Here is a 25,927-nt window from a genome sequence, read left to right as displayed (position 1 = left end):
AGTGTGCTGTGGATGCTTAGCATGCCAACTAGGGTGAGCACCTTGGTGTCTGGTATTTTGCCATCTGATCTTCAGAAGCATTCAAAGGCAGCTCACATGAAAGCTTATTGACACGATACAGTCTAAGTCTTGCCTGCTTAGAGCAAAATTGGGCAGAACTGTTTATTGCTCTATTCAGTTTGATAGCGGACTTACCCCTGTGTCAGAGGCTACATTTTCTTTGGTAAATCTTGTTGTCTACATAGGCAGCTTGAGAGGGAGTGCTGCTTAGATAATTGAATTTATCCACTGCTGACAGATTCTGGTTATGGACTGAAACCTTGACTTGAGATTGGGTTTTCCTGGAACAATCTGATGCATTAGGTCAGGTAAGACATGTTGCTGATAGTAGGAGACCTGATGGCGACCCTAATCTGGTTTGGCCTGCCCATCAAAGTGGTTTTCCAGGGTGTGAAATTGTCACATGTGAACAACCATTTGGAGCCACATGTGAAAGCTAGGTGAAGATAAGCCACTGGTAAGAGGTGCTTTTTTCTTTTATGGGATATGGGTGTTGCTGGTAAGGCAAACGTTTATTGCTCATTCCTAATTGCCCTTGAACTGAATACATTGCAAGGTCATTTCAGAGGGCAATTAGGAGTCAACCACATTTATATGGGTCTGGAGTCACATCAGGACAGATCAGGCAGGAATAACAGATTTCCTTATCTAAAGGATATAAATAAAAATCAGATTGTTTTTTATGATACTTAATAGTTTGAGACTAGCTTCCAGTTCTGGCATTATTAGCTGGTGGAGTTTAAATTCAGTTAATGTGGTGGGATTTGAGCCTGTGCCCCAGAATATTGGCCTGGGCCTCTAGGTTGCTAGTCCAATACCATTACTCTTTTATACCCCTCCCTTTTACATCCATTTTCTGTTCAAATGTTCTTATAAACATCTTGGGGAATTTTATTACACTAAAGGTGCTATATAAATATAAGTTGTTATTCCGCCGTTTTTGTTAGTGCTGGTGCCAAAAGTGTCACCAGTTTGGTACAAGTAAGATCTTGCCACTCTTGGGTAGGTGATCTCATTTCATATTTGTTGCAGTACAACGACAAAAGTTCAAACTTAGTTTAAACAAATCTGATTTATTGTGAATTTTAAAATTCAAAACTTGACTTTTTTTGTTCCATGAAGTATTTAAAAATTTTCAGACACGGGGATGTTAACAGTGCCTCTATAATGCAGATATCACAACCCAGGAGACATTGTAAACAGTTGAGGCGTTGTTATGTTTGAAAAAGATTCCATGCTTTAAATTTTGAGTTCATGCAGTTATCATAGACTGCAGTGTTGTATTAAAGGAAATCATAAGCACTCCAGTTAGTGAAAAAGCAGTAAGGGGTCTTTACATCAGAATAATCTAAAATAACCTCTGCTGAAATCACTTTCTAGGAGTTGAACTAATTGGTCCATTTATCTTGGGATTTAACACAGTTTTTAGCCAATCATTATTGTCCAGTTACAAAAATATATTCACTCTGCAAAAAATGATGAAAAACTTGCACGGGTTTCTGTGCTAATACTTCATTAAAGGTAGCAATGGCTTCATCCCTTTACATAGTAAGCAATACTTCATCTGCTACAGTAAGCTTTTAGTGGAAGAGAATGCCCTAAATAATTTAACCACTATTTGCCAAGATGCAAGTACACTGATAAAAGCAAATGGGCTGCATCAGAAAACCACTTAGTCCAGGGAAGGGGGATGGATTTGGTACTTGCTAATTGCATTTGACTGACATTAGAACCCACCCCCTCCCCTCTCAAACAAAGTAATGTAGTAGCGTCTTTGCAGACCTTGCAAATCTCACTCCTAGTTTTTAACCAAGCAGCTGGCAATTAGGTGAGTTTTTCCTTTTTTTAACTTTAGAAGAATAATTGGAAGAGACAGTCGTGATGCTGAGTTATCTTTCTGAATAGATAGTATGCAGATAAACTTTATTTGTATTACTTTTTAAATGATGTTAGCTTTTATCTGAAACCTTAAGCGCTTATGAAGAATATTAATTTTTGCAATTGAATCACTAAACATGAAGGGAGAAGAGTTTATGTAGCATTTGTGCTAAAATATGTAAATTTGGAGCGTGTAAAAGTTTGATTAATTTGAAATAAAAGCAGCTACTGGAAAACATTGCTTTATTGATGGGTATGATTTTTGTACTTGTGTATTTTAAATGCATTTTTATTTTGACAACTTAATGACCTTTAAAATTAACGCCAGTAGTTTAATAAGCAGAACTGCACGATAGAACTTCAGTTGAAGCCGCAATATGAAACCTTTCTCCACTTTGGCACAAGATTGACAATTGTGTCTGGTTCTCAAAGTTGTGCATTTTCTAAAGGAAGTATTGTAATAAGCACAGCAAGGATTGAACTTAATCAGAGTGAAGAAGCATTCTTATACTGTGGTTTAAAAAAATCGTTTTGCTATATGCACGTTACTGAATATTTTATTTTGCTTTACTATGTATTTCTTGACTTGCCACAGCAAGGACTTACGTACCAAAGCAGGGAGGATTTGGGAATTCGTGTGTGTGGGATTGTCCCTCGTCCCTTGTCCCTTGCCCCACCCAATTCGGTCACAAAAAAAATGACCAGTTCTTTTCAATATAAATTGAATCAGTTATAAAGCTTTAGCCTGTTTGTGGTTCAGGTATCCAGATGTCCATAAATCTGAAAGAAGATAAAACTGCAGTGTTAAGTTATTGAATTGTGTAGTTTTTCAGTATTTTTCACAAGTCAACTGTGTAGTGTCTACTTTTGGAACTGAAATGCTGATTGTTACCATTGTTATCTCATTTGTGTTTTTGTGATATCTCCTGTTGACTCGTTGGGATCTGCCTACTTTACGTAGCTGACTGCTGCTTTGAATCCAACCAAAAATCTTTTTTTGTGAGGGAAGAGACAGGGGCTTAACTGTGTTAAACCTGCTCAACAGATATTTGATTGCCCATCAGTGTATCATTATTAGCTTATAACTAGATTTTGTGCAATGCACGTAAGGAAGCTTGGGCATTGTTATAAAATGGAGTTCATCAAAGGACTTTTACAGATCATGTTCATATTTGTTCCAATTCTTGGAAGTTGAAACCATCAGCTATACTTTAACATAGATTCAATCTTAGTTGCATATTAAAAATAAGAGCTTTGGAACTTGAAAATGGTGGTTTTCTATGTATGTTTATCATGTTTAAAAGCAATGATTTTTAAAAAGTTTTATATCTCCAATCCAAATAGCATATTCCCTATCCATCCTAACTTCTCCAGGTCTAGTTTTGCTCCCCTTATCCTGTGGTATTCTTGCCAAATTGGACCTGATTTAGCCAGTTCTTTTAATGCATGAAGCCAGAAACATTGCCAGCTTTTTAATGTAGGAAAGGTCATCTTTTTTCTCCTTTCCTCCTTCCACCTTGGCTAAGAGGAAAATGGGAACCCAACCCACTTCCAGTGGCTCAAATTTGATTTATAAATTATTGGTATAATTGATCATGTGCTTGTCTTAATGTGGTATGTACTTCATATTCAGACAATTGCATTCCATTTTACGGCACTACTTTGTTTGTAATTTTCTTGATTGTCACCAGAGTGATCATTTGGTATGTATGAGCCTTGCCAGTCTGTTTTACCCCAGCTCTTGAGCACAATCTAGTAATACCTATTATAAAGTTCACATGTTTGGACATATTGCCTGGACAGAAGTGGATTTGGCCACAGAGCCTTTTACAAATGAAAAACTTGCTGACTCTTGCTGTCTGGGCCTATATTTGAGTAACACGTTTGAGGGCTTCCAGCTCTTGTCAAATTTTTGTGCAGCATGAATCAGTAATTTCAGAAAAAATGGAAAAAAAATTGGAGGGGTAAAGAATCACTGAAATACCTACTGGTGGGGATATAGTGGACTTGAAAGATTCAGTCTGCTTAAAATTAGCAGCAAAATGGTTGAGCAGGTCCAGTTTTGTTTGTTTAATCTATCCCCTGTTTTACTACATTCTTGTGGGAGTGCACAGATCCTGTTGCATTATTTTGGGTCACTTGAATTAGATTTGGAATTAATTTGGCCTCATTCTATGAACACAGTGATTCTGAACGGTGTTTCATTCGAAATGCATGAGGTTTTAAAACCGTTTTAACTTCCTGTTAGCTGAAACTGGAACAAATCTGAATGCACAGATATTGGGTGGCATATTCCTCAAAAGATTCTTGGTGTCGAATTTGCATAAAAACTGGAGTAAACCTCCCACACTCGTGCATTGCTGAGTGCCCTAGTGTGAATCATGTGAAAAATCAGAGAGGACAGTGGCTTAGAACTGAGCGGGCTACCGCATAGGCAGCACTGAGATCAGCGCATGAGCAGTAGCCCCGCAATGCTGGCCTTCAGATCACTGGCCTGCTCCAATCACTGACCTGCCTCCTTCTGCCACAGCCAAGTGGGGACCCACCACCCCCACCGACCTTGTCTCTTTCCTTCCCCTGGACACTGATGCCTGGTAGATAGTGCCAGGGTGCCCTCTGGGCATTGGCACTGTCCTTTGGACTTTGCCAGGTGGCCAGGCTGGCATTGCCAAGCTGGCAATACCCAGGGACACCCTCACCTCTTATCCCTGACACCCGGTTGGCTTCCAAGGAACCCCACCCTCCCACATTCCAACAAGGTCAGGCCACCAATCCCCCACAAGTGGGAGACCTGGGCCCGCTAATGATATGGTATGTCTGATTTAAATAAATTTTGCAGCTCCAATTTCTGGCACGGAACGGATGGCGCTGGAAATCTGGCAGCCACAGACTCTGAGGCCGTAGCGCCCAGCGGGGGCTTCTGCTTAAGTCTCCTGGCCCATTGAGTGCTATAGGTGGCATAGTCCTTATCTTCCACACAGTAGGAGCTGAGAGAATCACCCCCATTGTGTGGTAAATAAGGCCCATGCTTTTACACAATACTCAGGGTGGCATGGTGCTTAGCGCTGCTGCCTTACAGCACCAGGGACCCTGCTTCTATTTGGCTTGGGCCACTGTCTGTGTGGAGTTTGCATATTCACCTCAAGTCTGCGTGGGTTTCCTTCCACAGTCCCAAATATGTACAGGTTTAGGTGGATTGACTGTGCTAAATTGCTTCTTGCTAGGCTAAATGCATAGGGTTATTGGTATAGGGCCTGGGTGGGATTGTGATCCTTGCAAACTCGATGGACCAAATGGCCTCCTTCTGCACTGTGGTATTCTATGATTTTTAAAGCAAATACCTAATTCTTTCATGCCCAGGACCACTCCAAATTTCCAACTTCAAAGCTTTTTATTTGAAATTACATTAGCTCTGAACAATACATTTGTTTAGAATCTTTGAATAATGTGGTGCAAAATTCTCCATTGTGGAAACTATCTAACAGGCCACTTATTTTTATTAATGATTTTGGAGTTTCTTATTTTAAAATAAAATGAGAGGTCTGCTTTCTTAACAAAAATTTAAAATAGAAGAAAATAATTTATCATCAGAGTTACAAATTATTGAGTATAGTATCCTTTTATAGCATTCCTTTGAAAACTAGTGGTGGTAAAATGAGGTTTTCATGTTTTTAATTAAAATCAACTGACTTAGGGCAATGGATAGCTGAGTTATACAGATCAAGAAAATTCTGAGTTTGCTCCCTTTTCTGCCTTGATGTAATTTATTTCAGCCTGGGTAATGGTATGAACACTACAATTGATCTCAGGAGAAAATCAGCTACAATTACTGCTTTTAGTCAGTGCCTAGTAATTCTAGTGATTTACTATCTAATGATTGGGCTTGGCTGTGATGCCTCAAGTTAAAATATTTTGTCTAACCTCTCTATTTAAGCTCATCCAAGATGAATGGCAGTCTGAACAAAATACTGAAAGACATCATGAAACTATAACCCAACAAGAATTGACACCTTCAGAGAAAGGTGTGAATGGGGTTGGAAAAGTGGCAGAAAAGGAGGAAAATATGTCAGAGAAGCTGGAAAGGGGTTTTGTTAAACTTTTCTCCTCAGATGGAATGGACAGGTCAGAATTCTAAATGTTATAAGAGTGGGCATCTTAGAGAAGTAAATGATTTTATAATCCAAGGATATGTTTTTGGGTTAGGATTTTGTAAGTGCTGAAATGAATTGACAAAGGGTCATGTTTTGCTAACAGCAAAGCACAATTAAATAAGGGCCTTCTCTTTCATACTTGACAATCAAAGGCTGCTTTTACATTGGATTCAGTGGTGTATACGTGCCCCTGCCTGCTGATTTCACTAAAGAAGGCAACCACACCTGTGAAAAATCCAACAAACGTACTTTAGAAGCTTGCATCATTTTTGTACCTTATTTTCTGTGTTTTTTTTGTTAGGAACCATTAAATTGAATGTAAAAGTAACTTGAGCCTGTGAACAAACTAGTCCATAGACAACATCTTTTTTGATTATGAATGTTAATCAAAAAATCAATTGTTGCACACCTTATGTAGTGATTGATGGCCTATGTTAAGTTATCAGATATAAGCCAGGGTGTAGGTGTAGATAACAACAGTTGCCTCAGTGAGCTGCCCAAGTTTAGAAAAGTGAAGGTAGTCATGGTTCTTGCGCCTGATTGCTGTCTAATAGTGCCTGCAAGAAAACGTTTGCATTCCGTTGAGAACAGTATAAAATTCAGATCTCCCATCTTTCCAAATGAATACTCTGATGCTTATTATACAGGCCATAGCCCAGATGAGTTATCAAAGATGTAGACAGTGCCTATTGAATGGTTACCCATAAATAAATCAGAGGCAGAGTAATAAGTATATGATAATTATCTTGCCATATTCTAAATTGCTGGCAATAGCCATGTGTATGATCTCTTCAACTAAAGAAAAGAGTGTGATACCTGAACTTCAAACAGTGTATGAAATATGATTTTTTTTCAAAGAAAATTTTGTACTTTTGTTATGAATAAAATGCATTTGACAAGATATAGCAATTATGATTCCATGCTACTTTAGCATAGGGCAATCAAAAGTCAATTATTGTATAACCCTCATCAATATTCCCCATGTCTAGCCACGCTGTTGGAGTGAGTTCCCTAATGGAAGCTGGCTGAAAGCTTTCCTGACGAGTAAAAATTGGAAGGTAAATTATCCAGTTATTGCTTTTTATGCACCTCCCTGTGATCAGTTCAAACAATATAGATTGAAGATCTGGCTATCTGCCCATTCTTTTACTGGGCGGTGTTACATGACTCAAGATGGAAAGAAAATAGAGAAATTGCCCAAGAATCTCTACGATTATTGTAATTTTTCAAGTTATATTTCATGTGCCTTGTCTTCTGCAGAAATTTCAGTTAGCTACCAAAGCTCAGATTCTCTACAGCATCTACAAGTTTTGGTATTAACATGTATGCTAACAAACTGTCAATTCTATTTTGATTCCTAGAAAGTCCATAAGACTTAGGAGATGAATTAGACCACTCGGTCCATGGAGTCTGCTCGGCCATTCAATCATGGCTGATATTTTTCTCATCCCCATTCTACTGCCTTTTCCCCATAATCCCTGATCCCTTTATTAATCAAGAACCTATCCAGCTCTCTCTCAAAAACACTCAATGACCTAGTTTCCACAGCCTTCTGTGGCAGCGATCCACCACCCTCCAACTGAAGAAATTCCTCCTTATCTCTGTTTTAAAAGATCGTCCCTTTAGCCCGAGCTTGTGCCCTCTAGTTCTAATTTTTCCTACTAGTGGAAACGCCCTATCCATGACCACTCTATCCAGGCCTCGCAATATCCTGTGAGCTTCAATAGGATCCACCCCTCATCCTTCTAAACTCCAATGATTACAGACCCAGAGTCCTCAATTGTTCCTCATATGAGCTCTTCATTCCAGGGATCATTCTTGTGAACCTCCTCTGGACCCTTTCCAAGGTCAGCACATCCTCCTTTAGATATGGGGCCCAAAACTGCTCACAGTACTCCAAATGGGGTCTGACCAGAGCCTTTTACAGCCTCAGAAGTACATCCCTGCTCTTGTATTCTAGCCTTCTCGACATGAATGCTAACATTGCATTTGCCTTCCTAACTACCGACTGAACCTGCACATTAACCTTCAGAGAATCTTGAAGCCCCTTTGAGTTTCTGATTTCCTAAGCATTTTCCCATTTAGAAAATAGTCTGCCTCCATTCCTCCTTCCAAAGTGCATAACCTCGCACTTTTCCACATTGTATTCCAGTCTCCTAATCTGTCCAAGTCCTTCTGCAACGCCAGCTTCTGCTACTACCTGTACCACTATATATCTTTGTATCACCTGCAAACTTAGTAACAGTGCCTTCAGTTCCTTGCTCCAAATCATTAATATATATATTGTGAAAAGTTGTGGTTCCAGCACTGAACCCTGAGGCACACCACTTGTCACCGGCTGCCATCCTGAAAAAGACCCCTTTATTCCCACTCTCTACCTTCTGCCAGTCAGCCAATTCTCTATCCATGCCAGGATCTTGCACTTAACCTAATTAACAGTCTCCTATGCAGCACCACATGCTGTTGTTATTCCAGCTGTGCAACTGTGGATTATCATATTTGATCTCATAAAGTGACACACAACGATTCAGTTCACATATAACCACTTCAGGAAAATGCTTTTCCCAGTAGCTGCTTTTATTTAATTTTAAAGGTAAATATCCTTCAATTTGATAACATGGAAATTATATAAATGTGCTTCTTAAAATATATGAAAGTTATGCTGTACAACTTATGAAATTAACTTGTTTTTTCTCTGCTATTTCGAGAGAAGCTTTGCTGACGATGAGATCCAGTTACAGAATGCTATATTGCTTATTTGTTGGCATCCAGAATAGTGTAGCTCGTGAACAAGCAAATGGTACTATTTTTAGATAGTAGGGCCTAAAGTATTTTGTCCAGTTAGTTAATGTCCTTTACCACCTCATAACATGTTCACCACTCCTGGATCTAACATTAATGAGAGTAGGGCCCCAGCAAATATGACTCGGGTCTTCTCATCCAAAAATGTGCAACCTGAAAATCTGCAGATTCCCAAGATAGTTGAGAAAATGTTGTCCATGTCATACACTGAAAATTTGAAGGAGCGAATAACAAGATACCATTCAGATCAGGGTCTGAATCAGGTGCGGCACACTGATACGATTGAGATGCAGAAGCTCCGAGAAGTCAGAGCCTTGGTTCAGACGAAGAAGATGGAAGAGTTTCTCTTAATGCACTGTCTGTCACTAGAGGACTGTACTGCGTACCAGACAGGCATGAAATATAGGTAAGGGGAATGTTCTTTCATTCACATAATTGATTATTGACAATTGACATATTTCTAATGTTTCCTGTAACTAAAATGTTGTGTTTATCAGGAAAGTAGATTTACAGAACAAGTTACAGGAGAAGTGCTGTGGTAATGGACATTGTAAATAGCCTTTGAGAAGCAAGCATGTGATGTTGGTAGTGAAAGAAGTGTTGAGGGAAATTATGAAAAGGTGGTTGGGTTGACCAGAGATGCATTTGTTCGGGCTAATGTCATTTCCTGTTCTTAAAAATATTTTCTTTTCTTAATACAAAAGTTGGATAAGTTGTAAACCACTTTTCTACTTTTACTGGGAATTCTCTTCACTGAATTGGTAGGCACTCCAGGAAGGAGACTGCTATTTGAATAGCATGCTGTATAGCCCTGGCATTAGTAAGATTGGTGTCCACATATTCTTTACTGAACAAGGATAGGCTATTCAGCCCCTTGAGGTTGTTCCATCATTTGATTAATCATGGCTGATCTCTCTCTTAAGCTGTGTCTACCCACCTTATATTTGTAACCCTTCGTATCCTTGGTAATAATCTTTCTATTTTAGCTTTGAATTTTTCACTTGACTGCTAGCCTCAATGCCTAGTTTTTATGTTCTTTCTAACATCACCTCTGAACAGCCTAGTTCTAATTTTAGGGTTTGCCCTTTTGAACTGAATGCTCCACATCAAATAAAATAGTTTATTTCTCTCAGCCCTAATAAATCTTTAATCATCTTAAACATTTTTATTCAATGTGCAGAATAATATAAGCCTAATCCAAGTAACCTGTCCTCATAATTTAATCCTTTTAACCCTGGTATGATTCTCTGTGACCAATACATCTGTGGAAAGGGCTGGATTTTTCCACATAAGCTGCTAAAATATTGTATCTGTGAGCAAGCATTTGAGACAGAATTTTAGTGTGTTCTAATTTACATTTTGAAACTTCTGAATTATTGATATAACTTCGCAGGAGTGAATTACTACTTAGCATTTAGTAGGAAATCTATGTTTATGAAACAGAAAAAGGAGTGCTGATGTCAGACGAGCAAATCAGCAGGGATGGTGTCAATCAGGAACAAAGCACTGTGAATTGCTCTGTAGAAATTAGAAGCCAATCTGTAAGTTGCTGTTCTTTCACAGCAATAAGAAGCCACGTTATATTCTTGAAACCTAGCTGAATTTTGAAAAATCCTCAATCAGTTTTATTTTGAAAAGTGAAAGAGAGGTCCAGATTGACAATGAAGAATCGTTACACGTGTATTTACTAATGGATCATTTAATGGGTATTTACTAATGGGTTACAGAAAGTGCTGTTTATAAAATGCAACTGGGTCAGGTTTGAGTAAAATATTTTTCAGTAGTTTGCACTAAGGGCTTCTGTACTCCACAGAATGAATCAGTGTTTACCAATCAGAAAATGTGACAACATTCTACATCAGTTAAAGGCTTTGTAGGATTACCATTTTTTTAAAAACTGCTATTAAACAAGTAAAGTAGTGCAGATGCTGGAATTCGAAAATACGAACAGAAATGCTGACGACAGTTAAGTTTGGTATCATCTATGTAAAGAAGAGTTAACATTTCAGTGTAGTGGCTCTTTGTCAGACAGCTTAACACTGTTTCTCTCTCTCCACCAAGTATTTTCAGCATTTTCTGTTTTTATTCCATTAAATAATTTGTTTTCTGCATTAAGTAGGCAATCTCTGATTGTAGTGATATGGATAATGAGATGGCAAAACCTATGCTTACTAATTCTTCAGTGCTTTTGGTATCAGTTAGAGATAGTACTCTGCTGATCATTGCTGACACAGCTCACAAATTCTCTTGCAGGCAAAGAAGTTGGCATTTTGAACAAAAGAAAACACATGAAACCGTAACATCAATTCCTGGTCTGTCCTTGATTAAGCCAGACTTCAAGGTTTAGCCATTTCCTTAACTGAAGATTTTAATTGTTCCCACCTTTAATACAATTTCTAAGGGTCTCACACTTTGCATTTTACCCAACAGTATTAAGCATCACGTTCACACTGGTCTTGGGGGAAAACAATTCATCTAGAGCCAGAATCAAATTGTTCCACTGCTTGTGTCATTAGTTCCAAAGGGTAGTTCTGGGACAGACTGAAAGGTTTTATAGTAGTCATCTGAGAGTCAACAGTCCCAAAAAAGGATTTTGATTTGATTTATTATTGTGACATGTATTAGCATATGGTGAAAAGTATTGCTTCTTGCACGCTACACACACAAAGCGTACCATACGTACAGAAGGAAAGAGTGCTGAATGTAGTGTCACAGTCGTAGCTAGGGTGCAGAAAAAGATCAACTTAATACAAGATAAGTCCATTCAAAGTCTCATGGCAGCAGGGAAGAAGCAGTTCTTGAGTCAGTTGATCTCTGTGTCCTTAGACTTTTGTATCTTTTCCCGACAGACGAAGGTGGAAGAGAGTATGTCCAGGGTGGTATGGGATCCTTGATTATTCCTACAAAACTCATCTCCAAACACTGTGGCCTGGGGTTCGCCTCCTCACTCTGCGACTGGGTCCTAGAATTCCTAACCCACAGACCACAATAAGTAAAGATAGGCAACAACACCACCTTCACGATCATCCTCAATACACAAGGCTGTCTCTTCAGCGGAAAGTGCAGACAAAGTCAGTGGATGGGAGGCTGGTTTGCGTGAACGGACTAGGCTTTGTTCACAACCGTTTGTAGTTTCTTGCGGTCTTGGGCAGAGCAGGAGCCATACCAAACTATGATACATTCAAAAAGAATGCTTTCTCTTGTGCATCTGTAAAAGTTGGTGAGTGTCATACTGGACATGCCAAATTTCCTTAGCCTTCTGTCAAATTAGAGGCATTGTTGGGCTTTTTTAACTATAGCATCAGCATGGAGGGACCAGCACAGGTTGTTGATGACCTGGACACCTAAAAACTTGAAGTTTTCAACGATTTTCACTTCGTCCCCATTGATGTCGACAGGGGCATGTCCTCCATTACGCTTCCTGAAGTCCGTGACTATCTCCTTCGATTTGTTGACATTGAGGAAGAGATTATTGTCATTGCACCTGTTCATGAGATTCTCAATTTCTTTCCTTTATTGTGCCTCATCACTATTTAAGATCCGATCCACTTCAGTGGTGTCATCAGCAAACTTCAAAAGAGTTAGAGGGGAGTTTGGCCATAAAGTCATAGGTGTATAAGGAGTAGTAAGGGGCTGAAGAGACAGCCTTGTGTGTTGAGGATGATCGTGAAGGTGGTGTTGTTGCCTATCTTTACTAATTGTGGTCTGTGGGTTAGGAATTCTAGGACCCCGTCACAGAGCGAGGAGTCGAGCCCCAGGCCACAGAGTTTGGAGATGAGTTTTGTCGGAATAATGGTGTTGAAAGCTGAGTTGTAGTCAGTAAGTAGGAGTCTGTCATAGGTGTCTTTGTTATCTAAGCATTCCAGGATTGCATGTAGGGCCAAAGAGATAGTGTTTGCTGTGGATCTGTTGAGGCAGTAGGTGACCTGTAGTGGATTCAGGCAATTTGGGAGGCTGGAATTGATTCGTGCCATGATTAACCTTTCAAAGCATTTCATAATGATGGATGTCAGAGCCACCGGATGATAGTCATTAAGCCATGTTGCCTGGCTTTTCTTTGGCGCTGGGAAGATGGTTGTTTTCTTGAAGCAGATAGGGACCTCAGATTGTCGTAAAGAATTATTGATTAGAGGAGTCTGTGAATACCCTGCCAACTGGTCCACGCAGGATCTGAGTGGTCATCGAGGCCAGCCGTTTTCCGTGGGTTGACTTTCAGGAAGGTTGGTCTGACATCTGCGGTGGTGACCTTGGATACACGTTCATCCAAGGCTTCCAGAGTGGAAGGCGTGCTTTTGCTGGTCTCGACATTTAGATAAGTCATCACTTTTGGAGTTGGGCGAGGATGTGGGTTGGTCCAAAGGGACAAATATTCCATTTTGATTAGGTGCAGGACCTGTGGTGTGATTGTAAGGTTTGGTGATTTCCCCCCGCCATTCTCATGTAACATCATTGTGATTTTATTTCTCATAATTGTTGGAAACTTTTGAATTCACAGCTTTCTGCAAATATTTGAACATTAAATAAACTCCAAACTTGTAAATCATTGCCCATTGATATGTCCATCTCTTGCACTTCTAAAGTACTACTATACAGTCAAATCCTATATAATCCTTTCAGCATTGGTTCTGCATTTTTCAGAAATAATTTAGTTTATTTGACTAACTCAGTAATTCTTTAGCTGAGTTGCTGAAATCTATTTTCTAATTTTTCACTGAAGTGAACATTGAAAATTTTCAAATTTTAAGAATTTACACGTTTACAAAAAATTGTAGTTTAAGTGAATTTTTCATACAAGGATGACACGCAAATTCGTACAACCTTGTTACTGGTGATAAAGAACTTTTTTGTTTTTGTACTCCAAACAATTTTCAATTCTGTGACAAGATTTGGATTGTTTAAAAATCATAGAATCATACAGTGTAGAAGAGGCCCCTTGGTCCATCAAGTCTGTACTGGTACGCGATACACTGGCATCCTTTTAAGAATGGATCTTACTATAGTTTCTTACACTACTAGTGTTACATGACTTAAGAAGTCATACCATTGTATTAACTGATCACTTGTTCATTGGATGTTGTAATTTAGGTAATGCATACAGGTTGTTGCAACAGCTGATAGTCAGATTACTACATTTATTGATGAGAGAGGAATTGGGTTTCTTACTGTTATCAGCAACTTTGTCATGGTAGCCAGTGGAAGGTACTAATGTATCCTTGTTTAACACGTTTTCTCAGTTGCACAAAGAGCTCAAAGTGTTTGGGTGACTCTATCCCAACCGAGTTAACAATAAGGTATAACTTAAATTGGCTGAATGTAGCAGAATTTTTTGTTTCGTGAAACCTGTTAGTTCTGCTTAATTTTCTATTTACTATTTAAATTTACTATTTAATTTTCACACTTGAGTTGATAGCTTTAAAAGTTTAAAGGAACAGCTTCCCTGATGCTCAGTGGCACAAATTTCACAACTATATTGCTGTTCTAGCTGAGGTCACTAATGTGGCATAAACTTGCATGGCTTAGCAACTGATGGGATAAATTTCCCGAGGTTTTACCGAGCTAGTTAAGTTTGTGACATTTGTATTCTGCTAAAATCAACAACTAGCCTTTCAATAATTTAAAAATGTACATCAGCTTGTCAATATTAATAGCTATTTCCCACTGTCTCCACTTTAACTGATTTTAAAACAGTAAGCCTGTTGCAAATTTGATTGAAATTCAAGCGCCACCAATAATTTTGCACTTTTTACAATTACTCTGGCTGTGTTTCACACACATTCTGTTATTTGTGCCTGAAACACAATGTGGTTTTGTAGGCTATTGGATAATGTTGGATGCTTTTGTGAAATAGCAAATAATTAGTTGGGATAGATTCTTCAACTCTGTGATTGAAAGAGCTGTGTGTCACCTTACTGGGGAAAGCCCACCACTATTATGCCTATAAGGCAGTTAAGTGGACAGCAATAGGTCTTTCCTAGGATATAGGATCTCAGTGGGACTTCTGCCTAGGGTTCAGTCAGGGACCAACAATTGTGCATGCCGGTATTACCAGCGGGGAGCAATGGTTGCAGCCAGAATTGAACACTTCTAAGGACAGAATTTCCTCAACTGTCACCATGTCCTGGGTTGTAAAAAAAAAACCCTACCCCCTGATGCCGAGTCCTTGAATCAGTGTGCCTTTTGAGTGAGGTACCGCTCTCCCCAGAAGCCTGCAAGCAATTCCGACAATTTTGAACCCCGGCAGAATTTGCTTTTACAGCTTCCTGCGAAGCAGCTACCCTTCCTGGTTGAATACCAGTAGCAGAGTGATGAAGTTTTTTAGTGGACATTTCCTGCCCAGCGAAACACTTGAAACAGTGTCACTAGGTGAGGGACGGAGATGAGCACCTAAAAACAACTACTGGTTTGCTGTGAAGTAAACAGGCAGCTAGATGTGCCATGCCTGTAGAACAAAAGCAAGGGGCGTTTTCTCCTCCCTGTAAAACTAAGCCCACTTGTTAAAGCAACCTCTGGAAATTGATAATGGAAGCCATTACAGTTGTAGAGACAACTCTACAATTTCAAGGCTTTCATTTGAGTGTCTTGTGATCCCCAACTTCAAGTCTTGATTTCAAAACCTATCAGGCCTGCACTGAGTGCAGACTGAACTTTATCTTCATTTGTAACTCATCTTTGTGTGCATTCATAACTTTATATTTTTAGGTAAGTTCCAAAGCAATTGTGCGAAATAAACTAACCTTTTTTCCTTTTAAGTAAAATAACTTTGTTGTTGGGTTATGTTAAATTGAATAAAATATACATGTGTACAAGTACATTGTTCATGGGCGACTTGGGAAAACGCCTTAAAGCGTCGGTAATACTAAGTATTAAAAGCATCTTTCAAACCAAATGTTCCCTTATCTCCAAATGTTTTTTTAATTCATTCATAGGACATGGGCTTCGCTGGCTGGCCAGCGGTTATAGCCCATCCCTAGTTGCCTTTGAGAAGGTAGTGGTCAGCTGCCTTCTTGAAACACTGCAGTCCGTGTGCTGTGGGTTGACATACAATGCCATTGGGGAGGGAATTCCAGGAATTTGGCCCAACGATTGTGAAGAAATGCTGATATATTTCCAAGTGGTGAGTGACTTGGAGGGGAACTTGCATGTGGTGATGTTCCCATGTATCTGCTGCCCTTGCCCTTCTAGATAGAAGCGGTCGTGGATTTGGTGCTGTCTGAGAATCTTTGGTGAATTCCTGCAGTGCGTCTTGCAGATAGTATACATTGCTGCTACTGAGTGTTGGTGATAGAGGGAATGGATGTTTGTGGATGTGGTGTCAATCGAGCTGCTTTATCCTGGATGGTGTCAAGCTTCTTGAGTGGTGTTGGAGCTGCACCCATCCAGTCAAGTGGGAAGAATTCCATCACACATCCGTCTTGTGCTTTTACAGATGGTGGATAGGCTTTGGGGAGTCAGGAAGTGAGTCACTCACCGCAGTATTCCTAGTCTCTGACCTACTGTTGTAGCCATGTGCTGAGTTTCTGGTCAATGGTAACCCCAAGAATGTTGACGGTGGGGGTCTCAGTGATGGTAACACCATTGAATGTCAGGGGGTTGGTTCATCACACACCTGACATGTGCCTTGTAGATAGTGGACAGACTTTGGTAAGTTAGGAGGTGAGTCACTTTCTGCAGAAATGTCAGCCTCTGACCTGCTGTTGTCCATAAAGCTAGTCCAGTTCAGTTTCTAGACAGTGATAATCCCCAGGATGTTGATAATAAGGGATTCAGTGAGAGTAATACGAATGTATGTCAAGGAGAGATGATTGTATTCTCTCTTGTTGGAGATTATCATTGCCCGGCACTTGTGTGGCATGAATGTAACTGAGTCATGATGATGGAAATTGTGACAGAGTGAGGTCTAGTTAACTTAAGCTAACGAATGATGTCTTAAAATTGTTTAAAGAGGACATATTTTTCTTTAGAAAATACAAGACCATGAGTGACCTGATGTCATGAATTGTAAGTTGACCTTATCTGGAACATTACTAGATGGATTGCACTGCTGACATGCAGTTCACAGTATTCCACATCTGAGAGTGTTGAGGTTCACTTGAAAAAGGGACTCTTGAAAAGAAGGCATTAAAAAGTCAAAGTGCTGGACTTTGTCTTGACAGAAATACAGTTGAACAATGGGAACTGCACACTAGACAGGTACCCAGCAGACATACAAAATTCTCTGGAAGATGAAATAACCCCATCTTCCATTGGTTTCTATTATCTTGAAATGTGTCAAAAGTTTTCTGAGATGAAAGATCAAAAATGTGATCTCTTGTTCAGCAACAATAGTTGTAAGGCATGTTAATCAAATTCTGTCTTGGAATGTATTTGATTTGATTTATTATTGTCACATGTATTAGCATACATGAAAAGTATTGCTTTTCACCTGCTATATGGAAAAAGCATACCATACAAAGAACAACCCAGCATGGGAAACAGGCCCTTCGGCCCAACGAGCCCGCGCTGCCATTTCATCAAAGCATTTCCCTACACCTACCCTGCCCCATGTGTATGTGAATGGTACCCCTAATGTAGCCAGATTCAGGGGAGAGTAGTGTAGGGTCAATTTGGTACACCAATCAGCCTAAGAGCACATCTTTGGGGTGTGGGAGGAAACCGGAGCACCTGGAGGAAACCCACGCAACCACAGGGAGAATGCGCAAACTCCCACAGACACAGGTCCAAATCATGTATCTGCACAGCTAGCAGTGATAGTCACTGAGCTGTTGTGGTGCCCGTCTGCTGGTCCAGGATTAAGCACACACAGCAACACGAAGTACTAGGCCACTCTCAACCTCCAAGAGCAGCCCACGCACAACCCACCGTGTGCATGCCCCTCGTTTGACAACAAGGTGGACCGACACCTATGGATTAAAAGAGACAAAAACATTAACATGTAATACTACATTTCCAGTGTTGTCCCGAGGCTCTGACCCTTTTTAATACCATCTACTATAACCCTCCATCCCTGTTTCGCTCATGTGTCTATCTAAGTAAACCTTAAACAAGTCCAACGTGCCTGCCTCCACCACCTTACTTGTAGTGCGTTCCATACCCCCATGACCCTCTGCGTGAAAAACCTTCCTCTAGTATCCAAATTATACTTCCCCTCCCCTCACCCTTAGATCGTGACCTCTCGTAATAGTTGTCCCCAACCTAGGGAAAAGCCTACCACTGTTAACTCTATCTATTCCCTTCATTATTTTATACACCTCTATCAGATCCCCCCCTTAATCTCCGTCTTTCTAAGGAGAAGAGTCCCAGTTTTTCCAACCTTTCCTCGTAACTCAGTCCTTCCATGCCAGGCAACATCCTGGTAAACCACCTCTGCACCCTCTCCAGGGTCTCCACGTCCTTCCGGTAGTAAGGTGACCAGAACTGGACGCGGTACTCCAAATGCGGCCTAACCAACATTCTGTACAACTGAAGCATTAGACGACAGCTCTTATACTCTATACCCCTTCCTATAAAGGCTAGCATTCCGTAAGCTTTCTTCACAACCTTCTCTACCTGTGACACCTTCAGAGACTTGTGCACCTGCACTCCCAGGTCCTCTGTATTTCTATACTCTTAATCGGCCTACCTTTTATCATGTAACTCCTCCTTGCATTATTCCTTCTAAAATGCATTACCTCGCATTTGTCAGGATTAAATTCCATCTGCCATCAATCTACCCAATATACCAACCTATCTGTATCCTGCTGTGTCACAAAAAACAAAAAAAGAACAAAATCAGCCCGGGAAACAGGCCCAACGAGCCTGTGCCGCCATCTCAACACCACCAGTCCGCCTCTCTACTCATGATCCCTGTCTAATGTTTTATGGCCATCCAGATTGAGGGAAACTGATTTCGGGACAATTTATTCCTGACAGTCAGCCTAACAGCACATCTTTGGGGTGTGGGAGGAGACCGGAGCACCTGGAGAAAACCCACGCAAGCACGGGGAGAATGCGCAAACTCCCACAGACACCGGCCCAAATCCATGTGTCTGCACAGCAATCAGCGATAGTCACTGAGCTGTCGTCTTGCCCAGTATCTTGTCCAGTTTAGGCACACACTAACGACATGAAGCACTAGGCCAATCTGGAACAACCAAGAGCAGCCCCAGTACGACCCATCGTCTGTATGCCCCTCGTTGGACACGAGGTGGACCGACTTAAAACCTGTGAATGAAAGAGAAAAAAAAACATTATTATCATACTATACCCATTTACATTACCAGGGACGCCCCAATGCTAATGACCCTTATTTAAAAGGTTCTCCTATATCCATCCATCTCCAACTCAGTCATATGCCTGTCTAACTTACTCTTAAAGGACTCTAGCGTGTTTGCCTCCATCAGCTTACTTGGCAGAACATTCCATACCCCCACTACCCTCTGTGTGAAAAACCTCCCTCTAATATCTGTGTTGTACTGCTCCCCCCTCACCTTAAGTCCATGGCCCCATGTCCTCCGTGTCTCTATTATAGGAAATAGCTTACCTCTGTTTACTCTATCTATACCCTTCATAATCTTATATACCTCTATTAGATCCCCCCTCAGTCGGCGTCTTTCAAGGGAAAAGAGCCCCAATTTCTTCAATCCTTCCTCATACCCCAGTCCTTCCATACCAGGCAACATCCTGGTAAACCTCCTCTGCACTCTGTCCAGAGTCTCCACGTCCTTCCGGTAGTAAGGCGACCAGAACTGGATGCAGTACTCCAAATGCGAACCAACATTCTGTACAACTGCAACATTAGACTCCAGCTCTTATATTCTATACCCCTTCCTATAAAGGCTAACATACCATAGGCTTTCTTCACCACACTCTCCACTTGCACTGCCACCTTCAAAGACTTGTGCACTTGCACCCCCAGGTCTCGCTGCAACTCTATACTCCTTACAGGCTTACCCTGTATCATATAACTCCCCCCTACATTATTCCGGCCAAAATGCATCACCTCACATTTATCCGGATTAAACTCCATTTGCCACGTATCTGCCCAATCAACCAGCCTATCAATATCCTGCTGTATTGCCAGACACTGCTCCTCACTGCCTGCCAATCCAGCCATCTTGGTGTCATCAGCAAATTTGCTGATCACACCATGTACACCCTCTTCCAAGTCGTTTATATATACTACAAAGAGGAGAGGTCCCAGTACTGAGCCCTGCGGCACACCACTGGTGACTGACCTCCAGCCAGAAAAGGACCCTTCCACTACTACTCTCTGTCCCCTATTGTCCAGCCAGTTTTCAATCCATCTAGCTACCTGTCCTTGTATCCCATGTGCCTTAACCTTTTCTACCAGCCTACCGTGAAGGACTTTGTCAAACGCCTTACTGAAATCCATATAGATGACATCAACGGCTCGCCCATCGTCAACCGTTTTTGTCACCTCCTCCAAAAATTCTACCAGATTCGTAAGGCAAGACCTCCCCTGAACAAAGCCATGTTGCGTATCCCTAATCAGATCACAACGCTCCAAATGCTCATACATCCTATCCCTAAGAATTTTTTCCAATAATTTTCCTACCACCGATGTCAAACTCACTGGTCTATAATTACCAGGGTTATCCCTACTACCCTTTTTAAACAGCGGTACCACATTAGCTACCCTCCAGTCCTCTGGGACCTCACCTGTGTCCAAAGAAGAGACAAAGATTTGCGCCAGAGGCCCAGCAATTTCATCTCTCACCTCCCTAAGCAGCCTGGGATAAATACCATCAGGCCCCAGAGCTTTATCCGTTTTATGCTACCTAAAAACCCTAGCACTTCCTCCCTCGTAATGGATGTTTCCTTCCACTGATCTACAGCTCCCTCCAAGACATTACACGACACCAAACCCCTCTCCTTCGTGAATACCGACACAAAGTATTCATTCAGGATCTCCCCCATTCCCTCAGACTCAATGCATAGCTCCCCTCCTTTGTCCCTAAGAGGACCAATTTTCCCTCTAACCACTCTTGCTCCTAATATAAGAGTAAAATGCCTTTGGATTTTCCTTACTCCTATCAGCCAAAGCCATTTCATGCCCTCTTTTCGCCCTTCTAACTCCCCTTTTAAGCCCCCTCCTACTCTCTGTATATTCCTCCAGCGCACTCTCCGTTCCCAGTTGTTTCGACCTAACATATGCCTCCCTCTTCTTCCTGACCAAGTCTTCGATACCCCCTGTAATCCACGGCTCTCTAATCCTGCCTTTCCCATCCTTCCTCTTTGCCGGCACATGCCTTTCCTGCGACATTATCAGTTTGCCCTTGAAAGCCTCCCACTTACCAACCGTGGACTTGCCAGCTAACAACCCCTCCCAATCAGTGTCCTTCAGCACCCTCCTAATCCAGCTATAGCTCGCTTTTCCCCAGTTCAGCACCCTCCCCTTTGGACGGCACTCATCCCTTTCCATTTTTATCCTAAAGTAGACAGACTTGTGGTCACTGTTAGCCACATGTTCGCCTACCTCAACCTCAACCACCTGCCCCGGCTCATTACCCAACACTAAATCCAGTATAGCCCCCTCCCTAGTCGGGCTAATTACCTACTGCTCCAAGGACCCTTCCAACACATTTTACAAACTCCTCCCCATCCGTACCCCCAGCTCTAGGCACCTTCCAATCCACTCCAGGAAGATTAAAGTCACCCATTACAACCACCTCATTCTTTCTGCACCTATCTAAAATGCCTCTGCAAATACCTTCCTCCACTGACCTCGGGCTGTTGGGTGGCCTATAGTGTACCCCTAGCATCGTAATCTCTCCCTTTTTATTCCTCGACTCAACCCCTAACTCCTCCATATTATCCTCCCTCTGCACTGCTGTGATGTGCTCCTTTACTAACAGCGCCACCCCACCACCTCTCTTCAACCCTCCTCTGTCACACCTAAAACACTTATACCCAGGAACATTCACCTGCCAGTCCTGCCCTTCCTTTAACCACGTCTCCCTCACTGCCACCACATCTAACTTCCTCACAAACAGCAAGACCCTAAGCTCACCCGTTTTACCCGTCACACTCCTCGCATTGAAACAGACGCAGTCCAACCCACCAGGGCCACTCAGAACCTCCTTCTCCCTGATAATTTTCCTTTCACCCAAACCTACCCTATCACTCAACTCACTCCCAACCCCAGTGTCTAATGAGCTATCAGTCTCATCCCCACCCCCCCCCCCCCCCCCCATTAGTTTAAACCCTGCCTAAACACTCCAGCTAACCTCCCTGCTAAGACATTTGTCCCTCTCCCATTCAAATTTTCCCCAGCCCTCCTGTACAGTTGCCCTTCTCTCACAAATACTTCCCAGTGGTCTACAAAAGTAAAGCCCTCTACCTTGCACCAATCCCTCAGCCATGCATTCAGCTGCATGATCTCGTTATTCCTAGCCCTGCTTGTACTAGGCAGCAGCCCAGAGAATGCCACCCTGGAGGTCCTGCTCTTCAGTTTGGACCCCAACTCCCTAAATTGCCTGCATACATCTGCCCTACTCTGCCTTCCTATGTCCCTCTCCCCTACGTGTATTATTACTTCTGCCTGGGTCCTCTCCCCTTTCAAAATTCCCTCTATCCTCTCCGATATGTCCTGTACCCCTGCTCCAGGGAGGCAGACTACCATCCTGTAGAGAAGGAAATGAGAGAGTGGAAAATGTACTGTTACAGTTATAGTTAGGGTGTAGCGAAAGATCAACTTAGTGTGAGGTAGCTCCATTCAAAAGTCTGATGGCAGCAAGGAAGAAGCAGTTCTTAAATCAGTTGGCCTGTGACCTCAGATTTTGTCTCTTTTTCCCGACATAACAAGACAAGAGAGTATACCCAGATGCGTGGGATCTTTGATTATGCTGTCTGCTTTTCCGAGGCAGTGGGAAGTGTAGACAAAGTCAATGAATGGGAGGCTGGTTTGCACGAATGGACTGGGTTCGTTCACGATCCTTTGTAGTTTCTTGCCGTCTTGGGCAGTGCAGGAGCCAAAACAAGCTGTGATACAACCAGAAAGAATGGTTTCTCTGGTGCATCCATAAAAGTTGTGAATGTCATAATGGACATGCCAAATTACCTTAACCTTCTGAGAAAGTGGAGGCGTTGGTGGGCTTTCTTAACTATAGCATCAGCATGGAGGGACCAGGACAGGTTGTTGGTGATCTGGACGCCTAAAAATTTGAAACTCTGGACCATTTCTACTTTGTCCCCATTGATGTAGATGGGCATGTCTTTTGCTATATTCCTGAAGTCGATGACTATTTCCTTTGTTTTGTTGACATTGAGGGAGACATTACTGTCATTGCACCAGTCCACCAGCTTCTTCATCTCTTTCCTGTACTCTGCTTGATCATTGTTTGAGATCTGACCCACTTCAATGGTGTCATAAGCAAATATGAAAATTGAGTTGGAGGGGAATTTGGCCACACAGCCATAAGTGTATAAGGAATATAGTAGGGGGCTGAGGACACAGCCTTGTGGGGCACTGCTGTTGAGGTGATTGTGGAGGAGGTGTTGTTTCCTATCCTTACTGATTGTGGTCTGTGAGTTAGGAAACTAAGGATCCAATTGCAGTAGGAGGAGCCTAGCCCCAAGCCACAGAGTTTGGAGATGAGTTTTATAGGAATAATGGTGTTAAAGACTGAGCTGTAGTCTATGAATAGGAATCTGACAGGTGTCTTTGTTGTCTAGATGCTCCAGGATTGAGTGCAGGCCCAGGGGAATAGTGTCTGTTTGGATCTGTTGTGGCAGATAGACTGAAGGTTTAAGAACTGGTCAACAAATCAGAAGTGGAGAGAAATAAGAAGTAATCTAAAAAAAATTTGCTGTCTCACTCCCCCTTTCCTGCACAAGGTAAAATTGACTTCCAACAAGTTGCAGTATCTGACTTTCAGTTCAACTCCCAAATTTTAAAGAAAACTAACTAACTTCAAGCGGCCATGACATTCAGTAATCTGCATTTTAAGAACAAGCAAAGGACTTAATTATATATTCTTTTAACTTTTATTTGGGCTCTTTTCCTACTTTTGTGATGTGTATGCATGTTGTTGCATCATATCTTTTCTTTCTCTTGAGTCTGGTAACAATAAACTGTTTCTTTGACTCAAGAAAGCCTAGTTTGATTGGCTCCTTATTACAAAGTGACCAAACAAGGGGGCTGAATTAAGGGAAGCCAGTTCACTTTTCCCCACTGTCATATCACTTATCAGCCCAATTCTGAATGTTGACTGTGTCTAGTTGCATATGGGCACAAACCTTTTTTTTTGGTTTTTATTCCAATTCAATCAAATCAAGTCCAGTTCAGAGTCTCAACAAGTTGAGACATTCCTGCTACAAGCTGACAAGACAGGGCTCTTACCTCCTGTCTTGAGCTTGATCTACATTATCCAAGCTGATTGGAGTAGGCATAGCTCCTCCTCCAAGGCTTGATCTCATTTGTGTCTTAGCCAAAAGGCTGAGATGTCGCTTTTAAAAATTGCTTCAAATGAAGCTAAAATGTAACCTAATGACTTCCACCAAGCACAGTCGATACTACACTTGACCTTAGCCAAGAGGCCGAGGTATCTGAAATGTCACAAATGGTGCTGAAAATTGTGAAATCATTAGCGAACATCCCCATGACTTTTATAATGGAGGGAAGGTCATTGATTAAGCAGCTGAATGTACATGAACCAAGGACACTGAATGTAATATGTAATTTGTGCACATTGAACAGATGGTTGGGGCTCAGAAATTACAAACTGGCATGTGAAGTGTGCAAGTTGTGAACTGTTTTGCACTTCATGATCTGGGAATATATAGTCACATGGTTCGTGTTAGAAGGCACTTTGGATTCAAATTACTATGTATTTGATCGTGAGAGTGTTTTGGCAGTGTGCACCAGCATAGTATGAGTGTTGGGCTTTCAAGACCAAGCCCAATTTCTTCCTGACATCCACCAATACACTCCGTCTGCAAGGGTCAAGAATGAATTGAGAATTTTTTTTTGTCTGTGTGGTTCAGCTACATACGGAATAACTTCATTGAACCTTTACAGAATGCTGGTTTAATAGATTTTAATTGATGGTGTTTTTAAGAAAAGTGTAGGACTGAGTTATTGCAACAATTGGGAATCACTACCACTGAATTGGTATATTTGTAGTTTATTCACAGGAATTGTGAATTCACCATTATAGATCTTCTTTCTGTCTTGCTGGATAACTTAACCACATTCAATTACAGGATACATTGCACAATTGTGGAAAACATTGCATCTGGTGTTGTAAATAGACATCCTGTAGAACATTAAATGGCATTGTGCCGCATATTGATAACATAGTGCAGCATGAAATTTTTGAGCAATGTCCTTTCTCCCTCAGGATCTGGGTTAGGATTCAACTCAGACAGATGGAATTAAAGTCTGTTTTGTAATGGCTGTTAATGGCCTTGCTGAAGTGAGCTGGACAGTCTGTATTCTATTCCTAATAGATTTAATCCCATAATATATTACTGCTGTTGGATTCAGAATGCCAGTTGTTCATTTCACTCATGTCAAAAAGAAAGATTTGTGAAACTAGATGCCACATTTGTTGCAAGAATCAACCAAAATTTGCCATTGAACAACCAGTCAGAGTGCAGAATACAGGGTATTATGGACATAAATTCATAAGATATTGGAGCAAAATTAGACCATTGGGCCCATTGAGTCTGCTCTGCCATTCGATCATGCTGATATGCTCCTCGTCACCATTTTCCTGCCTTCTTTCCATAACCCTTCAACCCATTACCAATTAAAAACTTCTTTTTAAATTTACTCACTGTCCCAGCATCCAGTGCACTTTGGGTTAGCGAATTCCACAGATTCACAACCCTAGTTGCTCCTCAACTCTGGTTTAAATTTGCTACCCCTTATCCTAAAGCTATGACCTGTTGTCCTGGAATGCCCCACAAGAGAAAGCACCTGCTCCACATCTACTTTATTTATACCATTTATCATCTTATATACCTCAATTTGATTTTCCCTAATTCTTAATTCTGGAGAGTATTGGCCTGAACTGTTCAATCTCTCTTCATAC

General features: G+C 41.3%; 1 protein-coding gene across 10 annotated transcripts in view; it reads left to right on the top strand.

Annotated features, from left to right (window-relative positions):
- kcnab2a (potassium voltage-gated channel subfamily A regulatory beta subunit 2a) overlaps positions 1–25,927 on the top strand; it is a 271,332-nt gene that overhangs the window by 115,293 nt on the left and 130,112 nt on the right. Inside the window, exons 1-2 of one of the 10 annotated variants that reach the window (XM_080214998.1) lie at positions 8,634–8,682; positions 9,059–9,297. The exons of 6 other annotated variants lie outside the window; for them this stretch is intronic. In XM_080214998.1, coding sequence (XP_080071124.1) covers positions 9,080–9,297 — 218 coding nt within the window. In that variant the 5' untranslated portion in view covers positions 8,634–8,682; positions 9,059–9,079. Of the gene's footprint in view, positions 1–8,624; positions 8,683–8,803; positions 9,298–25,927 lie in introns of those variants that run through there. 3 more of the 10 variants (XM_080215006.1, XM_080214996.1, XM_080214997.1) reach the window with 3 other exon arrangements.

The sequence above is a fragment of the Carcharhinus amblyrhynchos genome, chromosome 30 (assembly GCF_965287045.1).
Source record: "Carcharhinus amblyrhynchos chromosome 30, sCarAmb.v2.hapA, whole genome shotgun sequence".
Lineage (NCBI taxonomy): Eukaryota > Metazoa > Chordata > Chondrichthyes > Carcharhiniformes > Carcharhinidae > Carcharhinus > Carcharhinus amblyrhynchos.
This window is presented reverse-complemented; position numbering and strand designations above follow the sequence as displayed.